This window comes from Paroedura picta, chromosome 4, assembly GCF_049243985.1.
Source record: "Paroedura picta isolate Pp20150507F chromosome 4, Ppicta_v3.0, whole genome shotgun sequence".
NCBI lineage: Eukaryota > Metazoa > Chordata > Lepidosauria > Squamata > Gekkonidae > Paroedura > Paroedura picta.
In genome coordinates this window covers 10,586,941-10,609,745 of record NC_135372.1, presented here as the reverse complement: position 1 = coordinate 10,609,745, position 22,805 = coordinate 10,586,941, and the positions used below count along the sequence as shown (strand labels likewise).

General features: G+C 43.8%; 2 protein-coding genes across 2 annotated transcripts in view; both read right to left on the bottom strand.

Annotated features, from left to right (window-relative positions):
- Window positions 1-933: 933 nt before the first annotated feature.
- LOC143834707 (mucin-16-like) lies at window positions 934-17,499 on the bottom strand. The gene is made up of 8 exons (XM_077331386.1): window positions 17,456-17,499; window positions 15,023-15,177; window positions 13,797-13,957; window positions 11,694-11,761; window positions 11,364-11,536; window positions 9,550-9,579; window positions 8,727-8,806; window positions 934-1,563 (listed from the first exon to the last, which is right to left on the bottom strand). Exons 1-8 carry the CDS (start codon window positions 17,497-17,499, stop codon window positions 1,465-1,467), a joined length of 810 nt encoding a protein of 269 aa, XP_077187501.1. The 3' UTR covers window positions 934-1,464.
- Window positions 15,102-22,805, bottom strand: part of LOC143834908 (uncharacterized) — a 97,494-nt gene continuing 89,790 nt past the window's right edge. Inside the window, exons 28-30 of the mRNA XM_077331815.1 lie at window positions 18,906-19,060; window positions 18,445-18,661; window positions 15,102-15,177 (exon numbers count right to left, since the gene is read on the bottom strand). Coding sequence (XP_077187930.1) covers window positions 18,614-18,661; window positions 18,906-19,060 — 203 coding nt within the window. The 3' untranslated portion in view covers window positions 15,102-15,177; window positions 18,445-18,613. The remainder of the gene's footprint in view (window positions 15,178-18,444; window positions 18,662-18,905; window positions 19,061-22,805) is intronic.

Below are 22,805 nucleotides of genomic sequence, written 5' to 3'. Positions count from 1 at the left end.
AAATACTTCTTGCTAAGCTATCATTTCAAATTGTTTTCTATGTAGAACTACTAATATGTTTCTTTAAAATCAAAAGATAGGTAGATAGGTAGGCAGGAAAGATGATAGACAGATAGAATTTAGTGCCTTCAGTTAATTTCCATCCCCTCTACCCCACCATGTCACCAATGCAACTGTGTACATTGACAAAGCCTGGCTAAAATTATAGGAGAGGTAAAGATCTCTGATTACACCAAACATGCATCTGACACAAGGGTAAAAAAGGTAAAGGTAAAGGTATCCCCTGTGCAAGCACCGGGTCATGTCTGACCCTTGGGGTGACGCCCTCTAGAGTTTTCATGGCAGACTCAATATGGGGTGGTTTCCCATTCCCTTCCCCAGTTATTACCGTTTACCCCCCAGCAAGCTGGGTACTCATTTTACTGACCTCGGAAGGATGGAAGGCTGAGTCAACCTTGAGCCGGCTGCTGGGATCGAACTCCCAGCCTCATGGGCAGAGATTCAGACTGCATTTCTGCTGCCTTACCACTCTACGCCACAAGAGGCTCTTTAAAAGGGTAAAACATCACACTAACAAATGTTGGTACAGCCACCCCACCAGAACTCTTTTTGGGCAGAGTGGAAATGAAAGGAGTGAAGGGAAGGGGGTGTAGACTAGAGCATGGAGTGACTGTATGAAATAAGAAATAAAAATCATGCATTGACTCCACTTTTGAAGCGAAGTGCCAGTCACTTGGAACTCTGGAATCTCAGGAGAAACAGAGAAGAGGAGAATTTTAAAAAACAGCCCTATTCTGAACTCCACTTGGCCTTTGTTTTGAAGTGTGTTGCTTCTGTTTATTTATTTATACACATGAAATCTCATAAATAAGAATTAAACTCACACCATTAGATCCATCCCTGATATTTTATTTTGGAAACCTGACATGTCAAGTGCAATTTGGGGAGACATTTCTCTCTCAAGTATTCTATTTCAGCAGTATTGTAATTAAGAGAGGAAAAAGTCACTCTTAAATATTAAAAAAATAATCTCTCTTAACAAGCAACATAATTTCAGCGATCCAGTTCAAAACCATTAAAAGTATAGGGTTCAAAGTGCTATAAGATTCCAATCCTCTCCATCTCTGAGGAGAAAACAATAATGTACAACAATGGTTGTCTCTCCAAGCAACTTCCACAAGCATAAAAAGGATGCTCCAAATTCCACCGAGCATTAATTAATAAATAAGATGAAGATTCAGACACTCTTCTTCAGAACAGAGACATCGCAGAGATCAATGCCAATCAGCAGGAATCCAAGTCCTGATTTTTATCTCATTCTTCCAAGCTGATTTTGATTAAGAAGAGAATCGCAATCATCCCAGCTGTGAAACATCTGTTGTTGCTTTTTTTTGCAGAGGAGATGGGTTGCTCACAAAGAGGTTGTTCAATATGGGCTATGGAGTCTAGTCTCTAAAGTTCACATCAATTGACTTTTTGGGTCTCTAGGTGTGGATAGTAGATCCCCCAGATGTTTTGATGGATCTGGTACTTGCCTGCTTTTCTCTTCAGGCAAAAGGCAATCTGATTGTTAAAAACAAAAGGGAATACATGGGAGGGGGGAGAGAGAGAAAGAGAGTGAGAGAGATTTCAATACCCCTTTGACCCAGGCTAGCCAAATCCCATCAGTTCCCAAATGCTAAACAGGGTCAGCTCTGATTGGGAGTCAGTCGAGAGACCACCAAGGAAATCCAAGGTTCATTAACAAAGGCAGGCAATGGCAAATCACATCTTGCTTTGAAAACAATACAAAGTCCAACACAGATTTTGAATCTTCAGAGCTGTACATCTTCTTTTCCATTTTAAATCTTTCTAAACCTTGCACATAAAAAATTAATTGACAGTTGGAACCTTCTTTTAAACTTTAGATTTCATTTTACATTCTTCTTTAGAAAATTCTAGATTATCACAATAGGTTAACCACTTATCTTGCATTAACTTTTCCCTTCAATAAAAAGCTTTTTGTGTTGAAATCTATATTGGTGTCTTTACAGAAAACCTGTTCTTATACTTGTGCCAAATCCTCCATACATCATGTCTAACATAATGGTTTTTAAAATCAACATTAACTTTGGCTTTATCATACCATAGATGCCTGTGCCAATCAAATCTCAAATCATATCCTTCTCATTCCAACAGTCTTTTGTTTCTCAGTGTTATCTACACTTTCAATCAAACCAAGAAGCTTACCGCAAAATAAAATTTCAAATTTGGCAATGCCAAATTTCTTCAACATATTGTAGGATTTTAATTTCAATATGCATATTTCCCCTGCAAGATAAATTTTGATAAACCATGTCATTGTTTAAATGGAACATTGAAAATTGTTAGAGGAATTGTTTAATTTGAAAGAAATTCCATCTAAACATCCAGAAAAAGTTCCTGACAATGCGGTTTCTCAGTAGAACAGGCTTCCTTGGGAGGTGGTGGATTCTCCATCTTTTTGGAAATTTTAAAACAAATGCTGGGTAGCCATCTGATGGAGAGGCTGATTCTGTGAAGATTCAAGGGGATGGCAGGTTGCAGTGCATGAGTGATAGGGTTGTGGGTGTCTTGCATAGTGCAGGGTGTTGGACTAAATGACCCAGGAGGTCCGCTCCAACTCTGTGATTCTTGGTGGGACATTCATTTTAATCATCACATTTCTCCTTTACAAAGACAAGTTCAGTTTGTCCTGTTTAATTTCATTCCATAAACAGATCTCATTTAATTTCATTCCATATTTTAACTTAGCTATTCTGAAAAAAATATAGAATTATTATTTGTCGATACCCAGATATTTCACCTTTTTATCTTAAAATGAGTTTTTTTGCATAATTTTTATTTGACCCTGCATATTCATATTTCAGACTACTAACTTTGTTTTTTTCTTTATTTATTCTAAATCCTGCCAATGCACCACATTATTTCAATTTTGTTGTTAAATCACCAGAGGTTCTCCCAAAATTAAAAACTATATAAATTATTTGATCCAAGTGTTTCAAGATTCAGACTTGCATCCTCCAATATTAGCTGGTTGCCTAATGATGTAGTTCTTCTCTCAAGAACCCCCATAGGGATTAGGCGAATGTTCAAAAAACTTGCCCAACATTGTGAAAAAAACACCTTGAAATTAATTACCAGAAGACCAAGGCAAACATCCAAAATCTAGAACATGGATGCTAAATGGATACAAAATTGAACAAGTAACCAAATTTAAATATTTAGGTGTATATATTCAAGCCTCTGGAACAAAGAGCATCCATTATTCATATACATCAGAACTAGGGCAAAGACCAGCAAATAATATATTGAAATTCTATCGAACAAAAGGCAAATTCTTTATACCAGCCGCCCTGAAACTATACTCTGCTAAATCTCTAGCCCAATTCACCTATGGTGCATTTTTGGGTGCTCTGATATCAGATACTATCAAGCTTGAAAGGGTACAGTCTAAATTCCTTTGGGCACTCCTCCAACTTCCATGCTGTCTAACCAACTCCATGGTGCGTCTGGAAACAGGAATGTTAATGGTCCAAGACAAAATCTGCCTGTCAGCAATAGGAATGTGGCTGAAATTAATACATAATCCACAGGGGTTTCTTTAATCCTGAATGACAACTTCCAATCTTCTTGGACTAAGGCTGTTCAGAGGAATCCAAAGTCTGGGCTTCTCCATACACTTATTATCCAAATGAGCTAATGATCAAGCTGCATCATTAGTTAAGCAGCAGATACAAGACAATCAATGTCAACTGGACCTGAGTAAAGCTCCAACTTTTTTGGCTCCAGTTAAAACAAGATATGTTCTGGCCCCTGCCACTTATCTCTCTCAGCTGGTAATAAGTTAACAAAGAAGGGCATTTACCCTTGCAAGATGCTCCGTCTTGCCTTCAGCTCTTGTAGAAGGTCGCTATAAGAACATTCCCCTTACAATGTTTTTGTGGGAGCGGTGAAATTGATACAAGAGAGCATATATTGTTCCACTGCCCTCCTTATGTAGACATCCATAGCAACTTGATTGAACCACTCCTTAAAAAGTTGCCAGAACATCATGATGTAGATCGAACAAAGAGGCTGCTAAGTGATGAGTCCCCCCAGGTGACAACTCAGCTGGCTAGGTTTTATGCCGCCGCCATAAAAATCCGATGCTCTAAAGTAGCATAATTTTAAGTTCTATTTTATGATGTTTTAAATTGTATTATATCAAATGACCATATTCTTTTGGTCTTTTATGTATTAACTAGTAGCTTAAGCCCGTTGTAGGCAGAAATACAACGGGCGCTAGAATACAACAGGCTTGCAGAGCCGCGGCTCGCCTTCCCCGGGGCTTGCGGAGCTTTTTCCCTCCCCCCCCCGATCTCGGAAAAAGCTGCCCAAGCTCCGGGGAAGGCGATCCGCGGGCTCGCAGAGCCGCGGCTCGCCTTCCCCGGGGCTTGTGGAGCTTTTTCCCTCCCCCCCGATCTTGGGAAAAGCTCCCCAAGCTCCGGGGAAGGCGATCCGCGAGGCCGCTTGGCCAGGCGGCAGAAGGCTTCCCGTCCCCCCCCCCCGAGGCTCTCTGGAGCCTTCTGCCGGCCGGCGGAGCGGCCTCGCAGCGTCTATGACGCTGCGAGGCCGCTCCGCCAGCTGAGAGAAGGCTTCCCGGCCCACCCCCCAGGCGAGGCTCTCACCAGCTGCTCCGCCATTTCCAAGCGAGTGAAGGAGGCAATGCTCTAAAGTAGCATAATTTTAAGTTCTATTTTATGATGTTTTAAATTGTATTATATCAAATGACCATATTCTTTTGGTCTTTTATGTATTAACTAGTAGCTTAAGCCCGTTGTAGGCAGAAATACAACGGGCGCTAGAATACAACAGGCTTGCAGAGCCGCGGCTCGCCTTCCCCGGGGCTTGCGGAGCTTTTTCCCTCCCCCCCCCGATCTCGGAAAAAGCTGCCCAAGCTCCGGGGAAGGCGATCCGCGGGCTCGCAGAGCCGCGGCTCGCCTTCCCCGGGGCTTGTGGAGCTTTTTCCCTCCCCCCCGATCTTGGGAAAAGCTCCCCAAGCTCCGGGGAAGGCGATCCGCGAGGCCGCTTGGCCAGGCGGCAGAAGGCTTCCCGTCCCCCCCCCCCCGAGGCTCTCTGGAGCCTTCTGCCGGCCGGCGGAGCGGCCTCGCAGCGTCTATGACGCTGCGAGGCCGCTCCGCCAGCTGAGAGAAGGCTTCCCGGCCCACCCCCCAGGCGAGGCTCTCACCAGCTGCTCCGCCATTTTCCAAGCGAGTGAAGGAGGCAATGGGGAGCCGCGCTACGCGCGGCTCCCCATTGGCTGCTTGGGGCGGGATTGACACTCAGAGGGGCCAATCTTCTTCTTCTTCTTCTTCTTCTTCTTCTTCTGTGAGAGAATGTGTCTGCACGGACGCAGTACCCCAGATACACTTCCGCATCTATTATTTAGTTGCCCTAAATTTCTGATGTACCATTATTATCTCAGGGACTATATGGAAAAATTGAAATATTTGTATGTTAAAGGGTGAAAAAGATGCTGAGTGAGAAGGAGCCTCCAAAGATTTTGGACACTGCAAAAATTTTTCTGATTATTATTTCAAGGATAGACCTCTAATGTAGTTTGGTTGTGTTATAAGGCACTTCCATTGTTTTTCATATGCCTCTGATTGGAAATTTTATCTTTTGTTGTCTATGCACATCAAATTTTATGCTGATATGGGTTTTTTGAATTTGAATTTGAAAGCTGTTGTAAAGTTTTTATTTGGTTATTTGGTCAGAAGTTTCAATTTCTTCTTTGACTTCTTGTTCCATATTTTTAAAATCCCTGTTCCACAATTTGAAGTCTGGCAATCAAATCCTTCACTGAAGTTTAAAGGTAAAGGTATCCCCTATGCAAGCACCGAGTCATGTCTGACCCTTGGGGTGACGCCCTCTAGCGTTTTCATGGCAGACTCAATACGGGGTGGTTTGCCAGTGCCTTCCCCAGTCATGACCGTTTACCCCCCAGCAAGCAAGCTGGGTACTCATTTTACCGACCTCGGAAGGATGGAAGGCTGAGTCAACCTTGAGCCGGCTGCTGGGATTGAACTCCCAGCCTCATGGGCAAAGCTTTCAGACGGCTGCCTTACCACTCTGCGCCACAAGAGGCTCTTTCACTGAAGTTTACATAGGATTAAAATTAACTTCTAGTTTTTTTATCAAGTTGATCAAACAATTTCTGAAGTAATTCTGAATTAATTTCTCTGGATTTTTTTTTCTGGATGCTGATCTACCAACCCCATCCATTTTCTTATAACCATCTCTACCCTGTATTCAAGTTAGATTGCTTGAGACAGCCAGAATTTAAAGTCCAGAATTTTACCTGTTGTTGCAATTTCTTTTTCCTGTCACTGGATGTCACTATTGTATCACAAATGAGCTCAGCTTTTTATTTTCAAAGAAATATGGCAGATTGTAAACTTTAGTTCTTTCCCACAAGTTCAATATAGCTATCTATTATCTTCACTCCCAAATTAGCACACATTCAAAACTCATTGTCCATTTAATCTTTTTAAAAATCTAAATCAAAAAGAATAGCATCTTGCAAAGATAAAAATTAAATTTCTCCATCCTTTAGTATAGCATTATGTTATGTTTTTAAAAACAGAAATCACATTCTTAACATTTTAGTAGGAAAAAAAACTTTGTAGTAGAATGGAAGACTGGGAGACTTACATGGCAAATTGATACCTGTTCTCTGAAGATAAAAAGCAGAAGTGGCATTCATTAAATTTGTCATATAGCAGAGTTGGCTGAAGATTCCTGGCTTCTTTCAGGTTTTCTACATGAATCTCTGTCCTTCGGCAGTCAAATAGGTTTGAAACTCTTTAACAAAGCCAGACGGAATATCTCCAATTTCCCATTTTGGAGGGAATTTTTGGCAGCTAGGAACACATCTACAAAATTTCCGTACCAAAAATAAGGACAGCCGAACACCATAAAAGCAGCAGGAGGAGTAGAGATAATGTGTTGGAGATAGAGTTATGTTAAAATGTTGAACATCGTATAGCAAAAATATATAAACTCTTAGTGCACTATAATGCAGAGGAGGAACAGGTGAAGGACTATGTATTAAAGGAGCACAGGAATTTTGGTTATAATATATAATTTGGACAATGGGGAAAAATGGGGCCAAAGGGGATTAAATGTACACTGTTTTCCGACCTGAAACAGAATTTTTATGATGGAGGATATGACACTGAACAGATTGGGTAAAAAGTATTAAAATTTTTCCAAAATATGTTGGAAATGTAAACAATTATCAGGTAGATTTCATCACATATTGCTCTAAAGCAAAGACATTTTTGGATACAAACGCATATAGAAAATATTTTAAAGATTAAAGATTAACTTTCAAACCACCCTGAGCCTCCGGGGAGGGCGGTATAGAAATATAATAAATAAATAAACAAATGAAACCAGAATTATTTTTGCTGGGTTTGAATGAACTTAGAAAAGAACCATGAAACTTTGTAGTCGTATATGATAACAACTGCGCGAATATTGGAAAACTGCAAAGATTCCTACCTTAGAAGACTGGTGGATGAAAATAAGAGAACTTGTAGAGAAAAATCAACAATTTCCATTATTATTAACTGGAAACCTCTTATGGATTTCTTGCAACACAGAGACGAAAATGATCTGATACTTGCAGTTACTTTGTGGTTGCAAAGTTACTTAGGTGTAAAAGATAAATCTAAATTAACAAGTGATGTTTTAGGATATGGAAAACTGGAATCAAAAATAACTGTATTGAGTTTGATATATGTGTTCTTTGTACTTTTAGTCTTTTCTTTCCCCTCTATTACATTGTTCTTTCTATTTTTTCCTTTTCTTTCTTTAATTTGTATTGAAATTATTAATAAAAAGAAACTAAAAACCATAGAGCAGGGGTAGTCAAACTATGACTCTCCAGATGTCCATGGATTACAATTCTCATTTTTGCTGACTCAGATGCTCAGCAAAATAAATGAACACAGCTGAAGCAGACAATTTGAGATCAAGAGCTCACAGCCTTGACTCTCCATGATACAGGAGCGTTTGCCTAATTATACTCAAATATTAACAAGGACGGTAAGATATGAATGTGGAGGCTTTTGGCATTATACGACTTGCTTTAACAGTTACTTTCATGTTATACATAGCACTCTCTGTGAATATATTTAACTCAACTATGTGGGGGTATGGATATTTTTGTACATTTCTGATGATTATTATTATTTGTTATATGTTATACTAATAAGGACATTTGTTTATGTAGGACTCACTGCCACTGACGAAAGATTGAAAACGGAAAACAAATCTAGAGACCGTTCTGGCAGAGTCGAAGCCTGAATAAATAACATAAGAGACTCTTTATCTTTTCAAGCTTTATTAAGCCACTGGATAGATTCTGTTTTTCTCTTGTCACTAATTTAGAATCGTCCATTTTTTTGTGTAACATGCTGTGACTTGACGGCATTTCCTACCACCATGACCTGCAAGGAAGTTTGTTCTTTCAAAAAATTACCCTTTGGAAGAAGAAGATAGGTCACCTCCCCATGAGTAAATGCCACCCTCCTTTAAAACAAGCCTTCACTCTCTATCTAGGGGCATGGAACCTCTACTGTAAATGAGTAGTCCCTCAAGCATCACTTGTGTTGGAGAACTCTCACAGCCTTCTGTCTTCAAGTGTTATGTAAACTTACCAAGGAGCATAAGAGGAAGAAGAGAATGAAGCCCAGAAGAACAGACAGGCATATGAGGATGATCACCCAGAAGGACAGCTCTGGAAAGACAGGCAAGAAGGCTTTTTGTAACATAACACCTCTTGAACATTGACTGGTTTTGTCATGGCTAGAAAAGTGATGTTTGATATTCAACTGAAAGCTGGATCTTAGTAGTCCACCTAGTCCAGTATCCTGCCTCACTCAGTGACCAACCAGTTCCTCTGGAGGGCCAACAACAGGGCAGAGAGGCTGAGGCCTTCCCCTGAGAGGAACATAATATGAGTCCTGCTGTCCAGCCTCCTGCCTCACACAGTGGCCAACCAGTTCCTCTGGAGGGCCAACAACAGGGCAGAGAGGCTGAGGCCTTCCCCTGAGAGGAACATAATATGAGTCCTGCTGGGTCAGACCAGTGGTCCATCTAGTCCAGCCTCCTGCCTCACACAGTGGCCAACCAGTTCCTCTGGAGGGCCAACAACAGGGCATAGAGGCCAAGGCCTTCCTCTGATGTTGCCTCCTGGCACTCCAATTCAGAGGTTTACTGCTTCCAAATATTGAGGCTCCCTTTAACTATCATGGCTAGTAGCCACTGAATACATCTACTTCCATGAATTTGTATAATCCCCATTTAAAGCTGCCAATGTTTGTGGCCATCAATATGCCACTCTTCGGTAGATCTTTGCCTGATTCCTGCGGCATGTATATGGTTCAGGGAATAATCTACAGTTTTAGCATTGAAGCATCCAGCATTATGCTGTACCCACAACACACTAGTATAAGTGCACTTATTCATGGATGACCTTACCTTTCGCAGGAGTCACTTCTGGAGGATACCCTGAGAAAATATGAAAGAGAATTAGCCTAGTTTAATATAATATAATATAATGGGACCAAGACGGATTCCATTATTCCTACTGACATGTGGTATATACTTGACACGTCTAACTTGAAATGTCATGTGTTATGATCTGAATATCCCCATTGTGATTTTGCCCTAGTTAAAATTTGGATGGGAGACCACCAAGCAAGTCCTGGGTTGCTATGCACAGGCAGACAATGGCCAACCACCCCTGAACATCTCTTGTCTTGAAACCCTACAGGTTTCCATATCCATCTTTGGAAATTTTTAAACAGAGACTAGATAGCCACCTGACAGAGAGGCTGATTCTGTGAAGGCTCAAGGAGGTGGCAGGTGACAGTGGACGAGCGAGAGGGTTGGGAGTGTCCTGCATAGTGCCAGGGGTTGGACTAGATGGCCCATGAGATCCCCTATTATTCTATGATTCTTTGATTCTAGGGTCACCATAAGTCAGATGTGACTTTCCACCATTTTGTTATTAGTTTCTAGGGTCTAAGTGGAAGGCTATCTAGGCTGGAGGAAAACACAATCACTACGACAGGGGTAGTCAAACTGAGGCCCTCCAGATGTCCATGGACTACAATTCCCAGGAGCCCCCTGCCAGCATTTGCTGGCAGGGGGCTCCTGGGAATTGTAGTCCATGGACATCTGGAGGGCTGCAGTTTGACTACCCCTGCACTACGAGAATAGGCCAGCTACAAAAATGAGATGAGCCCAAACAAGTGGCAAGTAAATACCAATGGAAAAGAAATACAAGGAGCCAGATTAAGAACATAAGAAAAACCTTGTTGGATCAGACCAACAGTCCATGTGGTCCACTCTCCTGTATCACACAGAGGATAGCCAACAACAGAGCACAGAGGCCAAGGCTTTCCCCTGATAAGAACACAACTAGAGCCCTGCTGGATCAGATCAATAATCCATCTGGTGCAGTCTTTCTCAACATTTTTACCATTGAGAAACCCCAGAAACATTCTTCAGGCTGCAAAACCCCCCCAGAAGAGGTGTGATTGTGCAGAATATGGTTGGGAGGCATCACTGTGGACATGCCCACATGGTGCGCCACCCCTTCCCATCCCCTCCAGGCCCATCATTGACCACTTTGGGACAGGGGTGCTGGTCGACATAATCATATATGGTCATACCACCCAGTAAATGTTTAATAATTTTTAAAAAAATATATTAAAAATTAATTAACTCTCACCCATTTGGGAACCCCTTCTAAAACTGCCAAGAAACCCCAGGGCCATCAAGAAACTCCAGGGTTTCAGAAAATCCTGGTAGAGAAAACCTGATCTACTTCAACATCTTGTCTCATACAGTGGCCAACCAGTTCCTCTGGAGGGCCAACAAGGCACAGAGGCCGAGGCCTTCCTAAGGACATAAGAGCAGCCCTCCTGGATCAGACCAGTGGTCCATCAAGTCCTGTCTCACACAGTGGACAGCTAACAACAGGGCATTCCAACACCTCCCCCTAATAAGAACATAATAAGAGACCTGCTGGATCAGACCAGCGATCCATCCAGTCCAACCTCCTGTCTCTCACAGTGGCCAGCCAGTTCCTCTGTAGGTCCAACAACAGGGCAGAGAGGTCCAAACCTTCCTCTGGTATCACCTCCTGGTTCTTGGATTCAGAAACTTAGTGCCTCTGAGTTCAGTTGCTCTGGCTAGTAGTCATCATTGACTTACTCTCCTTTTAAAGGTGTTACTGGCTCTATCCAGTAACCCCCCAGCATTGTGAAGGATATCCCCCTTCTTACCGCTGACATTTAAGCTGTCCTTGTCCATTGTGTATTCTCCCAGACAGGAGCCTTGGCTGGTGAGGTTCTTGAATATATTGTACACAAGACCTTTGATGACATCCCTCGACCCATAATCCAGTGCAAATTTGCAGTCCGAATCGACACCAGTGTCATTGACTTTGGTGGTGGGTCTGCAATAATATTGTCCAGGGAGCAAGTGGTGAGCTTAGCCATGTGATCATAAGAAACTGAGATTGCAGCTGATAACAATTTGGTCAATTTGGGGGATGGGGTAGTGGTGGGAAGGTGTTTGAGCTATTCAGGGGTTTGCAAGGGCTTTGAACGCACCTGAAATCTTCTACAGAGCAGCAGAGGAAATGCGGTCCCAAAGTACTGTTTTGGAAAAGATGGTTGAGCTGAGAAAAGAAAAGGGGGGGGAATAATATGCTGGGGCCCATAATTAATTTATTCAGATTTATAGACCACCCTCTCCACTCAAGCGCATTCAGGGCAGTTGTTCAACTGATGTTTCCTGGGAGCTCACTCCACCAGGCAGTAGCCAAGGCCAAAAAGGCCCTGGCTCTGGTCGTGGTCAGCTGAATTTCTCTGCGGCTGGTTTGTGTTGGCTGAATGCAAGGCTTTTCTGGGGGCACATTCAGACAGGCAATTCCATTGGTACACAGGGCCTGGCCTTACAGGTTAAAAACAGCACTTTAAGCTTGACCTGCAATACAATAGGTAATGCAGCTACCGGAGGAGTTCAAGGGCCATTTCCCACGGCTTAAAAATAGCACAATGGTTGCTAATTGAAAACGCTACTAATTTGGCATTACCCACGACGTCGTAAACAATCTGCAACACTCCTGAAACCGATCAGCAATAAGCGCTTCGTTTTAGCGCTTTCAGGGGAATCCAGAAAAGTGGATTCACCCTCCGGATAGCGATACACTCCTGCAACCAATCTGCAACACTAGCGCTAAAGACCTGTGCGTTACCATTGTTGCTGGTTCTTCAAAGCCCCTCCCCCTGGCTCTCTTCTCCAAACTTCCGGCGAAGCGATCGCCATTTTTTTTTCTCGGAGCGAGCGGGGATAAACGCACCGGCGAGCCTCTTTCTGTTTAGAGGCTTCCCTGGCTTCATTCCTTCACCTTTAGTCACTAAGCACAAACCACTTAAAAGCCCGTTTGCTGAAATAAAGTCCCTTTATTTTTTACACATAAATTCAGCCGAAAATCGAGCCCGTGAGAAGGGGGGGGGAATTTTTTTTTATCACTCGAGGCAGCGTGCAAACGATCATACAATCAAACGACAGCTCACATTAGGCAGCTGGATGGGTCTCTCCGTAGCAACGAATCTACACAGATTCGTTGCTATGGGTCTGTTTTTTTTAAAAAAAACCTTTCTTAAAGGGAAAGCGGCTGTTTGGGAGCATGCTAACGGCTGCCCATTGGCTGCTTGACGGCCAGGGGCGGGACGAGCTTGGCAATAGCGCTTCCTTTCTAGCGATTTCTGCCGAGACCGGAAGCCTGTGGGAAACGCTAAAAAACGCAACTGATTCCACTACAAAGCCAGGTGTGCAAAACGACGAATTCCACTATTTTAAATGGCGATTTTTCATTCCGCAAACAATTTGCAACAAAGATCCCCGTGCGAAAAGGCCCCAAATGTACTCCCTCTCCTTTCAGCAACAGCACAGGGAATGTCTGGTTTGTTTAGCCCTGCTTTAAGGAATATACTGTTAAAGGAAGGTCAAGCTTCATTCTTTAAAGGGCTCCCTTTCACTCGATGTAAGGCATCCGGGCTCTCCAGCTATCTTAAACCGCTCCGCAAGAGGGCCCTGTCTGGGATGAGGAAGAGTAGCCATTGGCCCCTTTCCCCTGGAATGGCAAGCAGAGGGCCCAATCGGCAGGCGCTTCACGCATGTCGATTGGGCCCTCCGCTTGCCATTCTGGCCCCAAGGGGCCAATCAGCGGTTAAAGATACATATTCACCAGCACTCAGACAGAACAAGGTCTGGAGTTCACTCTTGTTTTCACAAATAGCTTTCCTCAGTAGCTTTGCTCCTCAATCAATGTGTATATATCTAGTTCATAAATTTCAGTCCTTTAAGTATCTATTTGGGTATCAACTCAAATGTAAAGTGGAGAACCCCATTTATTCTCATCAACCTTTCAAAATAGGGACTACATTGTCTGAGGAGCTAAGGTACTAAAGAAAACTATTGTTTGTGAAAACAAGAGTGAACTGGATCTCATTCTGACTGAGCTCTGGTGTATGTGCACATATACAAAACGTCAAAGTTTTTCTGTTCATTAAAAGAACTTTATTATACAGCAATTCATCATTCCTTTGTCTCCGTTTGCAGCATTCTTTCGAGGCAGAACCCCTGGACTACATTGTGGGGAGGGGAACTCTGCAGAAATTTGGCTCTCATCTGTTCTCAGCACTTACCTTGCTCTGAATGCTGCTTTTGGTCCTTCGATAGAGCTCTGTTTTGGGGTTCCTCAATGATGCTGTGTATGCCAGATTGGTGATGGTGAATTTCAAGGTGAAGCTCTTCTTCGAGTTGGGCACAGTACTGTGGGTCACTGGCTCAATGTCTGGTTCTGGAGCTGAGGAAGAAAAGATGAAGGCGATGCTTAAATAGCTGGTGCTACTGGGGAGGCTGAGCCCCATCATTGTGATCCTAGACTTTGTAGCCTCTAGGTTAGGCTTCTGCAATGCACTCCATGTGGGACCAACCTTGAACATGATTTAGAAAGTCCCACTATTTGAGAAACTGCTTTGGCTCCTACTGGATTTCCTGCCCAGAGGAAACTATTAAATTCATCAATCATTTGGGTCTGTCTTCATCACTAATCAGAATTCATGTTTGGAAGGCATAGCACCAAACTGAAAACAAAACCCAGGCTAAAATGTAACCATTTATTTCCAGTAACATCTGCCCTTGAGTAATTAAATGGTACGGTAGTGGCCCTAGGTCAGGGGACTGCAATGTAACCAATCAACAACCACTTCTACTTGCCTGCTGTAGCCAATTAAGTGCATCATTTATAGTCCAATCTCAAGGCTTTGTTAAGTATCAGTCAGATTGTTGGGTTGTGTGTTTCCTTCTTCAGCATTTGGTTGATGTTGGAGTTAATAAAGAGTTGAAATAGCTGAAAGTGTTGTGTTGTGACTGCTGCTGAGCTGCTGAACCCACAAGCATAACACAAAGGAACTGGTTGGCCTCTGTGTGAGACAAGATTCTGGACAAGATGGATCACTGGTCTGATCCAACAGGGCTCTTCTGATGTTATTAGCTAGTTCTATTAAACAGAATTTATGTTGCTGTTCATGAGAATTTTAATTGCAATAAGTGGATCTTTTCTTGATAAAATATACTGCAAACATTCATCCTCCTTCCCACTGTGAGCTCCTTGCAGGAGCACAGGGGAACATCCACGGACCAGTAATATAGCATCAGCTTTGCATTCAGATGGTCCAGGGGTCAATTCCCAGCTCCAGCTAGCAGGTTGACATGGGAGGCCTCTGTCTGAGACCCTGCAGTGCTGCTGCCTTGTTGAAGTAGACAACAAAGGTCTGATAACACAAAGGTATACTAAACCATGGGATTTAGGGAAAAGTATTGAAGTCTAAAATTGCAAGAACGGTTTTACTCCCATTGGCTGACGTACTTCTGACTAGCACAGCTTTCAGTTGGAACCTATTGCCCAGCCACTGGGAAGTGGCGTTCTGCGTCTCTTCCTTAAACGTTTTCTCAACAATGTCTCTGGTGATGTTCTTTTCCGGGTTAAAGAAGCACTTACAATCAACAATAACCGACCCAGACCTGTAAGAGGGGAGCAGAAGAGGGGTGAGAAAGACAGCACAGAGGTTTAGTTTGAAATTTGCCTCCCGGTTTTTGTTTATTCATTTATTTATTCAATTTATAAACCTTGAACCTTGTTTGGAGTTTTTAAATGGTCTGGGACCATCGTACTTGTGGGACCACCTCTCCCTGTATTTACAAAAAAATATCAGAATTAAAATATTTTACAATTTTCACAATTGAGGTCTGCTTAAGTCCGGAAAGGGGGTATTCTCTAAAGGGCCAAGGGGATTATAGTGGGGGAAGAGGGGGGAACAAAAACGGGTTGGCTTGGACCCATTCCGCACACATAGGATAAGGCACTTTCAATGTGCTTTGGCAGCTGGTTCCTGTGCAGAATAGGAAAAATCTACAAGTGCATTGAAAGTGCATTATCTATTGTGTGCAGAATAGGCCTTGGTCTCCCTTCTCTGTCTGCCTGCGGTTCAGAAGGGATGACCCCTTTCAGTTCTGCCACAGAAGGCTAAAGACAAATAAAATAAGTATATCCAATCACTAAACTTTACAATAGGACCAGAGAGGGAGGGAAGATTTGACAAGAAACACAAGCATCAATTAAGGACAAATGAACTAAAAAGCTTAAAGATTTGCTAAGCAGATCAGGCTGGTCTCAACTGAACTGGGGCCTTCTCAGCCCTGGCCCCAGCCTAGTAGAACGCTCTCTCCTTAAACAGTTCTGCAGGGCTTGTAAAACAGCTGCTCCACCAGGCCTGTGGTGGAGGCCTATAACATTGCTGATTTGAGAAGAAGAAGAAGAAGAAGAAGAAGGAGGAGGAGGAGTTGGTTCTTATTTGCCGCTTTTCTCTACCCAAGCTGGCCTCCCTATCAAAACTGTATATTATTTGGGGTCAATAAGACTCCTCTTCCCCTTCTCTCCTTCCTTGCCACTAAAAGTTAGAAGAGGCAATTAGGGATGGAACTGGGTTTTTTAAAGATATTTTAGACTTTTAATTATTTATAGCGGGCTTTCTTAACTAGGGATTCATGAAAAGCTGGGGTTTCTTGATGATCCTGGAAGGGTTTCCCGAATGGGTGGGAGTCAATTAATTTTTAATGTTTTTAAATTTTGTAAACATTTAGTGGGTGACATGTCCACAAACTGACCTTCCCACCACTCCCCAAATGGCAAATGCTGGGCCTGAAGGGGGTGGGAAGGGGAGGGGCCCCAGGTGGGCATGTCCTCAGCATTGCTTCCCAACCATATTCTGAACGATTGATCCACTTCTGGGGCTTTTTGAAACCTCAAGAATGTTTCAGGGGGTTCACAAAAGTAAAAGAATTGAGAAAGGCTGATTTATTGTGCCCATTTATATATTTTTATATATATACTCCCTGAGTATTAAGAGAAAGGGTGGGTAACAAATACAATGATATTTTAATGGGTTTTTCATGTTTTTAGAATCATAGAATCATAGAGTTGGAAGGGGCCATACAGGCCATCTAGTCCAACGCCCTTCTCAATGCAGGATCAGCCCAAAGTATCCTAAAGCATCTAAGAAAAGTGTGTATCCAACCTTTGCTTGAAGACTGCCAGTGAGGGGGAGCTCACCACCTCCTTAGGCAGCCTATTCCACTGCTGAATTACTCTGACTGTGAAATTTCCCCCCCTGATATCTTGCCTATATTGTTGTAGTTTAAACCCATTACTGCGTGTCCTCTCCTCTGCAGCCAATAGGAACAGCATCCTGCCCTCCTCCAAGTGACAACCTTTCAAATACTTAAAGAGGGCTATCATGTTCCTTCTCAACCTCCTTTTCTCCAGGCTGAACATTCCCAAGTCCCTCAACCTATCTTCATAGGGCTTGGTCCCTTGGCCCCAGATCATCCTTGTGGCTCTCCTCTGTACCCTTTCAATTTTATCTACGTCCTTCTTGAAGTGAGGCCTCCAGAACTGCACACAGTACTCCAGGTATGGTCTGACCAGTGCTGTATACAATTTTAATTATGATGTTAAAGGTAGATCTTGCTGGGTATCTTTCTATAATGCTTCTGTTCTCTCCCTCTCTGGTGCCTAGAACACAGAATCTCCCAAGCCAGAAATCCCTAGATACAAATATTTGAAGCCCCTTGGTGGCCCTGCTAAGGCACAGTGAAGGACTATGTGTCCCAGGTAAAAGCAGTTTATCCTAGTAGCACATGTAGCATGTGCTTCAGGCCTCACAGTTCCTGTAGTCTCACGGTGCTATACAGTTAGGAGGCCTTCACTCTGTGATTGTTAGGGGGGGGGGGGTCTTCCTACTTATGTGGCTTGTAGATCCCAAGAACAAAAAGGGTGACATGCATGCTCTGTTAGTAACTGAGCATGCTCATCACTCATTGGGCATGCGTGTGGCCCACAAGCTACATAAGTGTAAAGATACCTTTAGATATCTTGAGCTTGTGCGTCCCAGCAAGGGTTATTTTCTGCAAAGTGAAGAAGTCAGTTGCTTCCAAAGTTCCAACTATCCCTGGAAGGGGGACCCCGCAGTTGAAGCATAAGTCATGGTGCCAGCTGTGTTCTGCCAGTCCCCCCCCTCAAAAAAATACTTTAAACTGGCTCTGGTGCTAGAGGGCCTGTGAACTCTTAAACTAGGCCTGGTCCCTAGCACCTGAGGTGTTGCAGTAAGTTGGGTGTCAAGCACTCTGAGCCAGAGAAGAAGAAGAAGAAGAAGAAGAGTTGGTTCTTATATGCCGCTTTTCCCTACCCGAAGGAGGCTCAAAGCGGCTTACAGTCGCCTTTCCTTTCCTCTCCCCACAACAGTCACCCTGGGAGGCGGGTGAGGTTGAGAGAGCCCTGAGATTACTGAAGAAGAAGAAGGGTTGGTTCTTATATGCCACTTTTCTCTACCTGGAGTCTCAAAGCGGCTTAAGGTCTCCTTCCCTTTCCTCTCCCCACATCAAACACCCTGTGGGGTGGGTGAGGCTGAGAGAGCTGATATCACTGCTTGGTCAGAACAGCTTGATCAGTGCCATAGGGAGCCCAAGGTCACCCAGTTGGCTGCATGTGGGGGAGAGCAGAATCGAACCTGGCATGCCAGATTAGAAGTCCGCACTCCTAACCACTACACCAAACTGGTTCTCAGGGAACATTCAGGGAAGCAACACCCGACTCATAATGTGCCCAAGCATTAAAACCGAGACAGGTCTTTATTATTAGCTTTGGCAGCACCTCTGTAGCGGTAGGCAGAAAGGCAAGGGATGCTATAGAGAAGCACGGTGGAATTCCTTTTCAACCTTTGCAGTACTGACCTCAGCCCAGTTACACTGCAGATCCTGAATCCACTCTGAAGATCGCTCTCATTGAAGAGCTGATTTAGCTGAAATTGTCAGGGAGATGGAGTTAGATCCCTGCTGGCTTGATTTAGCATGTTTGTGTCTTTGGGCAAGCGGTACACAAGCTAGATGGACGCTCCTTTCTTCACTGTGGTTCAGATCCTTGATGGCAAACATGACTCCTTGCAAAGACCTATCTGGGCCAAAACAAAGCTCTGCACAAATGGGATTTATTTCACCAACCATAGAACATCCATTCATCTAATTAGTCATTTCCTTAATAAACTGGCTCCCCACTGAAATACTGGCCAGACCCGGACTTGAATCACATCAAAGAGATTTAAAGACAAGTCGGTGTCATGTAGGAATTAGAGTTGAGGCCTGGCTTCAAAATCCTGACTTGGGCATGAACTGGGCGATCTCAGGCTATTCCTTACCCTTCTGCTGATGGAGGTACTCAGTTTCATGTATGCTGGTGATGATGAGTCTGAGTTGGTCAGGTTCTCATTGGTTATCGTGAAGCCGAGCTCATAGGCCAACCCATCAGGTGCTGAAGGGGACTTGGCTCTAGGTGTTGACGATGGTCCGTAACCTACAAAAAGGACACATGCAAAATGTAAGCTCCCTGGAAGTGGAGACTGGAGACTGGAGACTGTTGCTTCTGGATTCTGTGCTGTGCTATCACTCAGCTAATGTGGAATAGCAGGCAAATTCATGGAAGATGGGCGGAGCCAGCACAGTCTACCAATTAGACTAGGATCTGGGAGACACAGATTCTAATCCCCATGGTACCATGGAAGTTCACTGGGGCTGATTCTGCACTGGCAGAAAAGGCCCAGGGCAGCATCAATATGGATGCAGTGCTAATCCCCATGTCCATGTAACATTTCTGCCATTCTGGCCTCCTGCAGGGCCTGCCACGGATCAGGCCCTCATTTGACACACGCTAAGGGAACACATTTAGCAATTCCGCACATTTAGCAAAATGGCATAATGCTAAAAAATAACGCACCTCCAGCCATTCCTCGCCTTCTGGCTCTCTCACTTTGCCACCTTCTTGCGCTTCTTAGTACTTCACATGCCTGCTTCAAATGGTGGAAGAAAGCAACGTGGTTTACACGCGACTGTCCTCTGCCTGTCAATTGAGCCAGGCAGCCAATCAATCACCTTTCTCCATGTTTTAAAGGGCCTGCAATGCCAGCTAATCTTTTTTTTAAGTAAAACTTCTCCGTTGAGACGCCTGTGCATCTAATCATAGATGCATAGTGTTTGTTTTTTTTAAATACCACCCCTTTTGGAATCATGAGCCTTGGATCTTTCAAAAATTAATCTTGTTCCTGATTCTTTTTTGGGGGGGGACTTTAGGGAGGCATGCTTTGTGTTTTAACTGGGGGAGGATTTTTTTTTTGTTCTGCCTGCATGATTTAACGCCTATGCGTTAAATTTGCAGTTTGCTTCAATACAAACAATTAAAAAAATCCCATCCCCAGGAGAAGGGGCAGGGAGGCAGGTGTGAGGGCAGACACTGGAGGTGCTTTAAAATGGAGGTTGTTGCTACCGTTTTGCTGCTTGGATGCTGGATGTTGATGACGTGTAAAATGCCAAAAATATGGCACCTGCATAAGGTAAGCATTTCACTTTATTTCTTGGGTGCGGAATGGCCCAGAAGAATCCCCATTCCCTTTTCACACTCTAGGGACTAATGGTGCCAGTCCCACGGCAGGCCCATGTGGATGGGAAGAATTGGGCCTTCCAAGCCTGGCTCCTCCCCACACTACAAGAGGCTGGGAGGGGGGGAAATGCCCCAGTCAGCTTTGCAGTCCTTTGTGGCACCATGGGGCAGACCACAGCTTTTAAACATTTTTGCAGGAAGGTGGGATTGGATGGGAATGCAATCCCACCTTCCTGTAAAATTTCAAAACCCCCACATGCAGCGGAACCTGTCCCCTGCTGCTGCGTCCCGGGGGACACAGACACACACACACACATTTCAGCAGTGGATTAGGTGCCCACTGAAATGTGTCCCCACTGGAGACACATTTCAGTGCTGGAGCTGATCTACTGCTGAAATGTGTCCCCCCTGTATGCCCTGCAGAAAGCTGCAGGGCGTACAGCTATGCAGCTATATACCGGCAGGCAGCCCGGCACAGTTGCAATGTGGTATACCTGAGTATTCTGACCTCTCACATACTATGCCTCATAAATGATGGCTTTTAGAAGGATTTCTGTATTTGCCCCCATGCCCTGGAACGAAGGTATAAAGACATCTAGGGATTGACTTAAGCTTTTTTGTGTTTGTGTGGTGAACTTGCATGTGCCCTAAAGTCTGCCCTCCCATTTCTGGGCAGCCTCTGCTCATTTCTAACATTTGGTAACCCCACTCCAGATCCCAAGCCTTGTTTATCCTACCATGCACGAAGTCCTGTGCTAAGAGACCAGTGGCAGACAGTCAACAGATGCATCTGTTTGTGCCATGACCTTGTCTATAATTCTCAGAAGGCACACCTGGCTAAGGTCAATGGCTCTTCTGCCTGAGACAAAACTGCATGTTGAAGACCTACTTTTTGAGGCATTTCTTCTGCAAATAAAAAAGAATCACCAGATGGCTCTTTCCTTTGGTGTTTGTCATTCTTGGCCTGCATCATACAGGTTCAAGTTCTATCCTAGGTATCAGCTAGCGTACCAGTGTTTTGATCGGCCAAATCAACAGTATCCTCATCATAGATTTCCTTCTCAGCCTCCCTAGCAGACTTGAGGCAGGTCTAATTCGAGGCCTAGAGTTATTCCCAGTTCAACCCCTTCCCTAAGCCTGTTTTGGAAAATCAGTATTTGGCAGTACAGCCATCCACTGTTTTTGCAAGAGCTTGACCAGTTTCCTACCTCGGTGGCGTGAAATTACCTCAGACTCTTGGGTTTTGAGTATTCTTGAAAAGGGTTACCACCTTGAGTTTAACCATAACAAATTTTGAGTCTAGGGGCACCTTTAAGACCAACCGAATTTTATTCAAGGTACTAGCAGAAAAGTCCATTGTACAAAAAAATAGGGCTCTAGCCTCCCCTCCATTCTGGCCTGGTGGGGCTGCGGCATGGCTGTTTGGGGTGGGTGCGAGGTCTGGCGGGGGCTCCCCACCTCTCTCCCCACCGGGGCAGCTCCACTGAGGCCTGGCGAGGCTGCAGCAGGGCTGCTCAAGGAGGGGGCCACCCTACCTGACTATGCCCTATTTTGGATTTATATGGTTTCTGTTTCTTTTTAAGAGTTCACAGATTGATGGTTTCCTTGGTTTCTGTTTCCCAGTTACTTAACTCAGGAGATGGGTTTGAAGTCCTGGGTACTGAGAATGCTTATTATCATGTTGCTATTCACCCTAATCATAGAAGGTACCTACGTTATACATTTCAGGAAGTTCCCAACGAGTACAGGGTTCTTCCATTTGGCTTGGCCACTGGTCCTTTTTACGAAGTGTATGGCAGTAGTTGTGGCTCCCTTAAGGTCTCAGGGATGTTCTCTATCTTCCTATACTTGGACAAGTGGTTATTTACTGCCTCCTCCTAGTCTGGGTGGCAAACACAACTGTCATTAGGCCCAGAGTCAATGTATCCATGTAGCACACACAGCATGTACAATACAATACAATACAAAACCTTTAATGGCATTCACAAGATAAAATAATATAAAAATCGGTTCTGTCATACAAGTCTAAAAAAACTGTGAGGGAAGTTACAAAAGGCAAGGGAGCAGCAAATACAAAAAGATGAAGCCAGTGACGTTTACTTCTTTACCCTGTGGGACATTACTATAGATAAAAACTTGGCTACCCGTTCAGTGGTCTCTGAGCAATTATCGGTAAGCAGCCATTCAAGAGCCCTGCCATCTGAGGCATTAGGGAAGGGTAGAAGTGGGGAGATCAAGTCAGAACGTTTGTTGTTATACAAACTCACATCGCAGAATGATATGGCGAACTGAGTCTGGTTCTGTATGGCAATACCTGCACATTCTTTCATTGCGGGGAATTCTCCTATACCTGCCTTCAACCATTGCAGAAGGAAATACGTTTAGTCTGGTTAACATAAATGCTCTGCGGTTTGAAGGTATTATAAGGTTGGAAAAATAGTGTGCCATAGTGTTTGGGGTATAGGATAGACCGAAAGCTTGTGGGGAGATGGTCCCCCTGCACCAGCATAAATTATCTGGAGATCAATATTCTGGATTCTTCTTTGGATAGTTTGAAAAATATGATCCTCTCCAGAGTTAGCTAAATAATCAAGGTCAATGCCTATGGATTTGATTTTAGAGGCAATGGCCTGGGACCATTTCAAAGTATAATGGTCAGATGGAA

What these genes read in the sequence shown, in the direction of transcription:
- LOC143834707 (XM_077331386.1), bottom strand. Translation starts at nt 17,499, where the DNA reads ATGCATGTCACCCTTTTTGTTCTTGGGATCTACAAGCCACATAA. An exon ending in GGACAGCTTAAATGTCAGCG is followed by an intron (nt 9,580 to 11,363) that starts GTAAGAAGGGGG and finishes ATATTTTCTCAG; the next exon opens with GGTATCCTCCAGAAGTGACT. An exon ending in TCTTCCTCTTATGCTCCTTG is followed by an intron (nt 1,564 to 8,726) that starts GTAAGTTTACAT and finishes TTTAACAATCAG; the next exon opens with ATTGCCTTTTGCCTGAAGAG.